Source organism: Catharus ustulatus, chromosome 3 (genome assembly GCF_009819885.2).
Source record: "Catharus ustulatus isolate bCatUst1 chromosome 3, bCatUst1.pri.v2, whole genome shotgun sequence".
Classification (NCBI taxonomy): domain Eukaryota; kingdom Metazoa; phylum Chordata; class Aves; order Passeriformes; family Turdidae; genus Catharus; species Catharus ustulatus.
Genome location: NC_046223.1, coordinates 74133362 through 74144569, shown reverse-complemented (window position 1 = coordinate 74144569; position 11208 = coordinate 74133362). Strand labels below are relative to the sequence as shown.

Below are 11208 nucleotides of genomic sequence, written 5' to 3'. Positions count from 1 at the left end.
AAACAAAAGCCCAATGCCTGATAAATTTGTACTGCTCAAAATACTGCCCTCCTATCAATCTATTTTGCAGAAGCATATGATAAAATAAGCAATAGAACCAGGGAACCAAGGACATCTCAGCCATGCAAGAAAGCAAAGTACTTTTGCTGAACTGAAGGATCCAAAGTAATTGGGATTTAATATTAAAACCCCACATGTCCTCAAACATATAACCTATTCAAGCAGCCTAAGCTTCCTCAAGCATGCCAGAGAAAAACAGCACCTCCCCATTTTCTTTCAGGAAAGAGAATGAAAATCTTGCCATTTCAATGAGGATTATTTGGGCAAGCTTCAGTTCATTTCCCTGCACTTCTTGTCATCCCATTCACTTTTATTGTTTTCACTTGGTTTTGGAATATTGCTTTTTTTTTTGTTAACATTCCATTTCTTTAGTTCCTTCTCTCGTTATTTACCTTTCTTCCCTGATTTCATGATTTTAGTTGGAGTCATTTTGGCAAGTTTTGGTCCTTTTCACTGCGCCTCACTTAATCTCAATCTACTTGGTTGTAGTCACTCCATTTCAAAATTATCTGTTTTTCTTCAATTGCACTTTGTTTTGGTCATATCTCCTTTCCAGAGTGTTTGTTAGACTTTGCTCTCTGATTTCAAGATTTCATTTCCTTTCCTGAAAGGAACAACCAAGCAACTTTCCCTGGATTGTTCTGCTGGAAGAGTGTGCTCTTTCCACTAACTAAAACTGGTATTCTCCTCATGTTGCAGCCACAGACTGCCTCAGAATTTAAATCAACATTTATACAACAAGTGCACAAACAGAACCAAAAACAGAAGTGAAGCTAATATAAAGCTTAGCCCAGAGGAAAATTACCGTGGCAAGATGGTCCATGGATTTCTCTCTCACTCCCCCAGAGAGGTTATGTATGCTTTAGATTAAAATAAATAAAATATGAAGAAAACCAGCACTAAATAAGCAGCCTAAATCGGCTGGTGAACTTAGGCTACACATGTATTAGCACTTAGTGTAGGAAAACATCAAGGGATCAATAGGAAACAGTTTCTGTTGTGGACCTGAACCTTAAAATTTGCATGTTTGGTGGGTTTGCTCTGACCAAGTTAATTTGCAAACTCTTCAGATCTGTAACATTCTTCTGTGACATTCCTCATATCATTTAAGCCTTGCAGACATAAATTTGATGCTCATCCATTAGCATTTGGTACATTTTTGGATCAATTTTTTCTGTGTAGTTTCATCTAGACAGAATCCAATTTGCATTCTCCAAGGCAAAAGCATGACAAGCAGGGATGACCGGATTAATTCACAAAGAAAAAACACAACCACAACTAAAAAAAAACATTCCTAGCCTGAATCAAAACAATAATGCAGGCCTACCCCAGGGTCCCTAGAAAAGCAGTTATGCAACAGCATCATCAACCCCAACGTGCACAGCTACTGATCAAATATGCTGAGCTCTGGCTGTGTATTTTTGGATATTGTAACACATTCTAATTCTATATAAATTTTGACACAAGATTCTAGCTATCAGAGTTTAGTCAGTTAACCTCCTAAGCTCAAATTACTTTCTTGTGCATTTTTTTAATGTCCATCCATACACTTTGACTATGACTCCTCAAATACTGGTTCCATGACAATTTAAATTACAGAAAGATGAATAAAATTCTGGTAGAAAAAAAAATAATCTGCCCACAGATACACACAAACTTGTCACATCCCAATTCTGGTTAAAATATTAAAATTTAATTAATACCTTTTGAACATACAATTATATCAAGGGAAGAGTAAAGGCATTCAAACAATGGATATAGATCTTAAACAATATTTACAAATTCTAAACTGCAAGTTGACTATAAAGTCACAAATACTTTAAATATTTAGTAGAATATAGTGTAAATTCTAATATAAACTAGATAAACTCAATCTGTTGGTTTTTTCCAGTCATAACAGTCTAATCTTTACATAGTATATACATTAGAATACGAAAAAGTTATAAAATTTTCTTTCTGTTACTATGCAAAGAAATGGAAAATACATCAGCTCTGTCATACTGTACAATATTCCAATTGAACTTTCTGTAGTGGTCTGCAAAAATAAATGGCACTTTCACATGCAACAAGGCATAAAGTACAACTCTTTTCATTTGCAGTATTCCATCTGAGTGCAAAGTAAACTGCAATGACTGCAATGCAAATGTCATTCAATCATGTAGCTGGAAATCAAATGTAAACTTTGGAAAGAGATTCTGAAAAACTTTCTCAGATTGAAGTAATAATGAAAAGCATGTAAACTGATTTCCATACAGATCTGTAATTTTAAAGAATGAAAATACAGCATACTGAGAAGTTTGTTATGATGGTATCAGAGCGACCTTGACAACACAATAATGGAGGAAAAGCTGATGATGCTGTGCCAGTTCTGAAGCCCACCCCTGCCAAAGGGCTGCAGCATCTAAGATCCTTTCTACTGACAGTTTCCATAATTACTTCTGCCACTCAAAATTGCACATTAACAGTCAGATGGGTTTTCTAGACTTCATTATGCCATTGTGTAACCATAGCTTCCACAGTGCAATGCCACAAGAAGCCTGTCTTTCAGGATTTCTTTACTCGGATATTCAGGTAACTTGAGCATGTTGATACTGTAAAGAAAAAGAAAAGGACACCACAGTTCAGCAAAAAACTCAACGTTGAAGATTTCTGATAAAAACCCCTGAAGAGATCACATTTATGGAAGAAAACAAGCCTGTGCAGACATACAGTACCACTGAGCATTTTAATATATTGTAAGAAATTAAGTTGTTTTTTCACTTCAGCAAGTTCTAATACAATAATTTAACTTTAATATTCCTTTATGAATTTCACTACCTTTTATTAGACAACTTTGAGTTGCAAACAATGAGCAAACAATGTAACATCATTTGGGATAAAACCCACCACTTTCATGTTAAAAAGTGAATTCTGCAGAAACTGTTTAAAATTTTTCGGACCTTTTAATATTCTAAAGAACTGTACTTTTGACTGTGACTGACATGAAAAAGCCCCGATTTTAAGATATTTTCATGAGAATAGTTAACATACCACGTGCTTGACGTTGGTAAAAGATTTGCAGTATATGGTACAGCAGCAATAGTAAAATTTTGCAATCCACTGCCACCCATTATGTGGGCAAAGCCACCATGAGGCACCCTGGAACTGAGAAAATGGACAGAAATTAGAGCAGTGTGATAATGCTATAAAGGCAAAAAAATGTAATATTTACACTGAAAATATCACTTACTTAGGAAAATTTGACAGTTACTAATACTTTTACTCAAGTTCCCTTTTTCTTCCCGATATCAAAATTCTCGTTGTTTAAAGGTTTTAATTACAAGATTGAATAACACATCAGTCCACTAACAAAGGGCATCATTGTTTGACTGACATTTAAGATAATTCTGCCTGCAAGAAGGACTTATGTCTATAACCAGTTTTTGTAGCAGAATGATCATATAATCAGAATATTCTGAGTTGGTAAGGACCCACAAGGATTGAAATCTGATTAACACTGCAGGGATCACACCCTGTGCCCGAGAGCATTATCCAAACCCTTCCTGAACTCTGTCAGGCTGGTACTGTGACCATTTCCCTAGGGAGCCTGTTCCAGTGCCCAATCACCATCTGGGGGAAGGGCCTTTCCCTAACATCCAACCTAAACCTCCCTGACACAGCTTCACATCATTGCTTTGGGTCCTGTCTGGTCACCAGAGGAGAGATCAGTGCTTGTTGCTCTTCTTCCCCCCCTGAGGAAGCTGTAGACTGCAATGAGGTCTCCAAGGTCTCCCCTCAGGCTCCTCTTCTGCAGTCTGAACAGACCAAGTGACCTCAGTCGCTCCTCATACAGCTTCCCCTCAAGGCCCTTCACCATCTTCATGGCCTCTTTGAATGCTTTCTAACAGATTTATATCCTTCTTATATTGTGACATTATCTCAGTTAAGGCAAACATGTCTATGTTTAAAGTTTAAGCTACATCACAAAACAGTTTATTCTCTGATTACTATCTGTGGGACAAATGACCAAAGTGTCCTTGACATGTCTGTTCATTTACTAGTCCAGACCAAGTATTTCAAGTAACTAATAAAACCGTTGCATCAGTCACACCATAGCCCAGTGACAAGCTATAGCAAAACAAGAACACACTAAAATAAAAATCACTAGCATCTTCAGAAATGCAATATCGCTTAATCATATTGCTCTTTTTTTTTTCTCTTTACCAACATATTATTTAAAGATAACTCCAGGTGTAAATGGGCAATAGCCCATTGCTCAGACACCCTCTCTGTCACTCTAAACTAACAAATAGAATAAAATTCAGATATTCAGATATTTTCATAATATCAACTTAAGCTGACATACACTACAAGATAACATCTTGCTAGCACAGCCCTTGCATCCAAAAAAATCTCAGCCTCCCCCTGCCTCAAACTCCACTATAATGAAAGAATAAAGGAAGTTGAATGCATTAGGATGCAACCAGTAGGGAGAGGGTGATTATCCTTTCTCTGTACTTGGGGAGAAACATTCAGCTCCCAACTCCCCACTATAGGAGTGACAGGGACATAATGCAGCAAGCTGAATGAAGGCCCACAAGGATTGTAAGGGATTGGAGCACCTGACACAAGACAAAAGCAAGCTGGGACTGTTCAGTCTGGAGAAGTGAAAGCTCAGAGCAATCTAATCAATGTGTATAAATACTTGAAGGGAGGGATAAATAAGATGAAGCAGTGGTCCCCAGTTACAGTGTAAGAGGCAACAGGCACAAACTGAAGTCTAGGAATTTTCCATTTATACATAAGGAACACTTTCATACTGTGAGCTGGTCAAACACTAGTAGAAGTTGCCCAGAGAAGTTGAGAGGTCAGCATTCCAGGAGACAGCCAAAACCAGCCTGGATAAGATCTTGAGCACCCAGCTGTAGCTGACCCTGCTCTGAATACCATGTTGGACTAGATAATGAGATTACATTAGTTGGTTAGAACATGGTACTAACACAATGCCAAAGTTATCCTGATAATCCTTGTGTGCCCCTTTCAACTCAAGAATATTCTGTGAAAGTTAATCTCAAGAAGTCCCTTTCAGTCTCAGCTATTCTGTGATGTTGTAGCTAGCAAAGAAAGAATCTAATAAAACAAAATAAACCTTCCAAAAATATGTAACAGTTGCTGGAATTCTAGATTACAGGTACCTATACTAAAAGCAGTGCTCCCATATTCACCAAATCAAGTAATTGTAAAAGCCAGAAGCAAGTGTAACAGAAGAAGTAATGTTTCCACTCACAGTAAAACTACCTGGCAAAAACACAAAAGCACAATGGCTGCTGCTGCTGAATGTGAAGGAGCTGGGACACAACTCACAGTAACGCCTTTGAAGCATACCTTTTAGAACTAGCTGTAGTATCCAATACATAAATCTGTATTACCTAGCTTAACAACAGCAATGTTGAGCATATAGTTCTAATACTGCTACACAAAGTAACCACGATAGAGAGAAGTGTTGATTATTTGCAGCATATTATTTTGACACAAATAGAATTGTGCTTACAGCAACACTTTACAACAGCAGTAAAAGATGGTACATCAGTACTCTTATACCACAGTTTTGGCTCACATTCCAATATAGTCCTGCCGCCCCTCTGATAAACATCCCACATTCAAATCAGCAATAAAACAGACCTACCTGCTGAAAATTTCTTTCAGTCTATTATTATCTAAATTTTTTTTCACTGGAACTTATAATATTTTCCATATAACAGGTCAAAATTGTAAAGCGGTCAAGGCTTTGAACATTTTAAAGAAAAGATTGCTGCCAACTTGTGCCTCCAAGGAGTTCTCTCTAAGCAAACCACTTCCAATATAGTAAAGAAAATCTTCCGAATAGATGCAAAAAATATCACAACAGCTGTGAGCATGAGCAACAACACAATTTCATAGCTTTGGAAATTTCTATGTTTATATCTCAATCATGCCTTTTCTATCTATTTTTCCACTGACAAGTTTTGCATAAATTTCCTTGAAATGAAAACACTGTAAAAGAGATTTTAAGCTTTTTTCCTCATGTTTTCTTATTCTTATGTGACAGTAGACACATACATCTTTCACATTTAACAACAATGCTGAGTTTTTCTTAGAGCATAAGCATATTGCTTACTGCTCAACAAAAAACTACAGTCCCCAAAGAAGTTCTATACAATCTTTGCAGCTGTAGAATACAAATAAAGTAAAATTTATCATTTGGAATCTATCAAGTTATCAACAATTCCTTCCAACTGTTCACTGAAAAACCATCAGAAGTTGCCAGTGGAGAATTAACAATAAATTAGCCAAATACTATTATAAATACCAAACAGATCAAGAGGGAGAAAAATAAGAAGAGCTTGTAAAATTGGCAGTATCATCCCAAGCAGCTGTTAGCTGAGAAAGGATAAATGACATTGCAAGTGAACTTTCAGATTCCCAACATGAGCCACAATAACATTTAGGCTTTTTCTTGAGTGCTCTAAGATCTTCAAATATGTTCAAACTTTGCTCATGACAATTACTTTACTATCAAAAGATGTCTCAAAATTGTTACTAATGACAAATGCAATATTATCTCCACTGAAACTACCAAAGCAAGACTTCACAAGAGAAAAAGAGATGTAAAAATGGGGAAAAAAGAGAAAAGGCAAAGTCTAAGAAATATTTAGAGATGTCAGAGAAACACTGAAAACATAACCATAAATCTAAGTATTTTATTTAATTCACTAAATTCATTTCAGTCTTTGATTGGAAAGAAAGAATAGTTCCACTTCACACATACACAAAAAAATCAAGTAAGTACAGAAGAGATTAAAGGGAAATGGAGAGAAAAAAGACTTTTAAATGTAGCCTACCAACCAGTGCCCATAGAAACAAATCTTTCACTAAGGTAAGCAAAACATCATAGCTTGAAATCAGGTATACTTTTAATGTAAAATTTTACTTAAGATACCAGCCTGACTACTGTACTAGACTATCAGAAAAGTCAGCATCTAAATCTTCCACTTAAGAGAAAGTAGGACTGTCTGGGGACTTATGTGCAAAAATGCCAGTTGCATATCAGTATTAGAGGTAACTTTCAAAAGTTAAATATTTATGGAAAAAATATATCCATTACATTTCAAACACTGAAGAAAACAAAGGGTTCCTCCTAGCTGATACAGAAGAAAAATCCCGAGCAGATTGCTTTTAAATTCCAGACCAGAGTTCTTAAAGTCACACTAAAAATTTCTTTCCTAACTAACAAGAAAATGGGTAAGAACAAGACAGTAAGTGATTTGTGACCAAAACAAATGATGCTGATGCATGTATTAATCAGATAGTGTAACTGTTTAGTTGATAGAAAGTCTCCCTTAGAATCCAGTAGATTAGCCCAAATGCTGTGAAAATACTGAATTCCACTTCAGTATCATTTGGAATGTTTTAAGAAGCATTTGAAACATACATTTTAAAAGATCTTTATTTGCTGTCTAGATTTAGAAATGGACCAGTTGACTAAAAATGAAAGCAGTTAGCATGCCACACATGCAGTTACAACTAGCTCCTTAAATCATCCATGATCCCCAAAACCAAGGAAATTCACAATAAATCAAGTGAAACTAATAGAATTCGGAGACCGGGCCATTTGATGATACATCCGTGACTGTGAAATTCCTTAATATACAAGGTAGTTTTGATGATCCTAATTTGTATTTTACCGTTGCTTAACCACAAAACTTATACACAAAAGGTCAACTATTCTACTAATCCTAGAATATTAATGGAACATCAAACTAAGAAGATGGTGTGATCTCTGCCTGCTACCAGAAAAAGACTGGATTGCATAACTCAGGTGTCACATTTATGACTTTGTGAAATGTCTGTACCCACAAGCTCAGCAACTCACCCAGCTCACAGGGGCGTTTATTGCTAAAACGTTCCCTCACTGCCCCAAACCGTAAGGGAAATAAAAGTGGCTTTCCCTGGAGAATTAATAGATTTAGGACAGAAAACCTTTATAAAGCAGACAGTCTTCCATAAAGTTACATCTTTACTTCTCTTGACACACTGCACTAACGTTAAATTCAACTCAGTTTGAGAAGGATATTCTGTGCACACTGACTGAATTGATACCTACTTATCTCATATATTACAGCCCCAGCTGATTAGTAGAAAAGCCAAGAGCACATAAATATGTAACAGGAACAAGAATATAAAGCTCAGTTAAATTCACTATAGTCTTGTCAAGAACAGCCTGGAAGCAACAAAGGCCTCTTGCAAAGTGGTCAAGTATAATAAATACATAATCAATCACTTTGCAAGCAACAGAGACAGCAAAAGTACTAACACACACTTTGTCTACTTTGATCAACTATAGGGCAACCAGTTTCTAGATTATCTTCTATGGTCTCTCAAGTCTTATTTCAGAGTATCTAGGCAATATATTTGTTCTTACAGAAGAGTCTCTCACCTGCCAGTAACAAACTGCAATAGTAGCACTCTCTCTTCCTGAGTCAGCTCTTCCACCACATCCCAGAACCACTAAATGACAAAAAAGTTAGTTTGTATTTTCCATTAAATACTTGTAATACTTGAAACAACAAATGGAATATATGTGAGTTTGCCACTTAAATTATGGAATTTTCTGTACCAAATTCCTACATATTTAAGTTACTTCATATAGAAATACAGCATAAAAAAACCTCCACAAATTTCAGTCAAGATGGGTCTCCACAAACACGCACAAATAATGACAACAACAAAACCACATATTTTCTACGTTATTAAATAAGGGTTTTTTTAAAAGGCAAAAAAAATGTTACCTGAATAACTTGGTCCCCTCTCTCATAGCCACTGGTGTATTCTGTATTTTTTAACCAGTCATTCACATCAATTTCTGGCATACCAGACAACAAAAGTTCCTTCAGAAGAAGCACATAGGTTGTGATTAGTTCTCTTGACTAACCACTTACTTCAAGAGTTTATGCTATTTTAAGAAGTAATGTTTTAAGAAGTAGAAAGCTTACAGTGCTTTTTCAGTTTATTGCAACCTTATGGAACCCACAACTAAATTTTAATACATGAAGATTCTTGAATTCAGGTAACTTTACATGATCTGTTTAATTTAAGTATGCACTAGCAAGAGAGAGAAATTATTGCCAAAGAACCTAAAAGAAAAAAATCTGAGTCTTGCCATGACTTCAGAGAAAATTTGAGATGTGTTGTTACAGAATAGCAAACCACCAACAAAAAATTACTGGAATTTGATTCTGAGACTTTGAAAAAGTAAAGACAATAGACAGCATCTCCTTACTCTTAAAGGATTTCTGTCCTCCTCAAGGAAAACGTGCAAAGACTTAAAAGCCACAACATGCTTTACTGAGCTTTACTTCTACATCCTTTACACTGCTGATGAAGTATGCTGAACAAATTGCTTAAAAGTACATATGCATTTCTGCTTACCAGTTCATATTCATCAAAAAGTTGGATCAAAGATGGTGGAATGAACATATGGAAGCCTTGTAAAAAGGCATTTATCTGAGGCTGAATGGCTCTTGTCATTCTGAGCTCCGTCACAAGCTGGACATACTCAGCCTGGAATGTAGAAAACAGTACTAAGATAGACCCCAAATAAACCAGACAGCATTCAAACAAACTCAAACACACAAATGCAATCCTCAAATCTCTTCCACTGTAAGGCAGTAAGAGTCCCTTTGCATTTTTCATGTGGAAGCAACCCAAAATAAGCCCCTTCTGCTCTTCCACCTTCCTTCCTAAGAGAATTCCAAAACAGAAGTGCTTGAATTGTTACATAAACCAGTCAAAAAAGAGGGACTCATACCAAGATAAAGGCAGCAAATCAAACTTGATTTGTCACACCCATATCTAACAGAACCTCCATTAAACTCAGCTATGGGCATAAACACCAATGTTTGTAAGCAAAAACACTCTTTTTAAGCAAGATGACATTACTCAGGAAAAAGGGCTAACTTCTGAAGGAGTATCTGTGAGCCAAAAAGCTTCCTTGCTTTCCCCCCATCTCTGGAAGCCTAAAATAATACAAAATAAAGCCTGCAGAGGTAATTAATCTTAATAAGAATTTCAATTTTTTTAAGAAAATCTTGAAAAATCTCCTCAGTTTTTAAAAAACACCAGAAAACAATTTCCACCATAGCCAGGGAATAGACTACAACAGGCTTCAGAGATGGGGGGGGGGGAAATCCACCAGAACTCTGCTTTTGTTGAGAACACAAAAGCCTAGGAGGTGTTAATGGTAGAAGGCTTTTAGAAGGAGACAAGTGCCTTTTAGAAGGGAAAAGTGCCTACATTCAAATTCTGTAAACATGTCTCATCTATCCTGACCAAATTACACAAGTTTAATAAAGTTTCTTTACTCAAGAAAATAGTTTTCTACTAGAAAACAAAATTTATTCCTAGATTTTTCAAAGTACTCTGTTTAAATAAATGCTTTGACTTCGTAATCGTGACTTTTAATAAGAAAATCATTAAATGTATCTCCCAATTAAAGCATCTCAACTATACCTTCCTTCAAGAAAAAAATCTTATGAAAATACTACTTTGATTTTTAATTTAAAAATACTTCAAACCCGCATAAAAGCAACCAAGCATTTCTTCTTTCCTCCCTTTCAGAAAAACAGAATGAAGTATGAAACATTTTAAAACAGAAGGATATTTTTAAAGGCAGCTCCTTACATTCACAGCTGTACAGAGGGGTTGTTTGCTTTGCAGTTGAAAGATGCTTTTTAATGCATTATCACCATTTTATAAGACTGAGAGAACAATTAATTTGTGAAGCACTCTGAAGAAGAGGAGCGTGATCCAATAATATCTTCAACTGCAGTACTGCTCCCAAAAACCTAGTTTCAGTCTAGTAATCTCCCCCAGTTGCTTCTGTTATCAGTGGAGCTGAAGACACCTCCCTTCTCTGAGGACTGAGAGGCAGCCAAAGGAGATTAACTGCACTAGACAAAAGTCAGTCTGTGAATACAGAAGAAATCAGAAATTTTTGCAATACCAAGATTGAAAATAACATTAACACTGGTTGTCTTCAATGATCAGAAATGCATGTTTTACATCTTTTAAACTGTTCTTATGTAATTTAGGCTACTCAGAAAAACAGTGTTGTGGAAAGAAAAATTCACA

The 11208-nt window shown here is 36.0% G+C and overlaps 1 protein-coding gene across 3 annotated transcripts in view; it reads right to left on the bottom strand.

The window, feature by feature from the left end:
• Nucleotides 1–1731: 1731 nt before the first annotated feature.
• The window catches only part of HACE1 (HECT domain and ankyrin repeat containing E3 ubiquitin protein ligase 1), a 48194-nt gene continuing 38717 nt past the window's right edge, over nucleotides 1732–11208 (bottom strand). For all 3 annotated transcript variants that reach the window (XM_033055657.2, XM_033055658.2, XM_033055659.1), the window contains 5 exons: nucleotides 9508–9639; nucleotides 8868–8966; nucleotides 8516–8586; nucleotides 3091–3204; nucleotides 1732–2651 (listed from right to left, as the gene is read on the bottom strand). In XM_033055657.2, coding sequence (XP_032911548.1) covers nucleotides 2549–2651; nucleotides 3091–3204; nucleotides 8516–8586; nucleotides 8868–8966; nucleotides 9508–9639 — 519 coding nt within the window. In that variant the 3' untranslated portion in view covers nucleotides 1732–2548. The remainder of the gene's footprint in view (nucleotides 2652–3090; nucleotides 3205–8515; nucleotides 8587–8867; nucleotides 8967–9507; nucleotides 9640–11208) is intronic.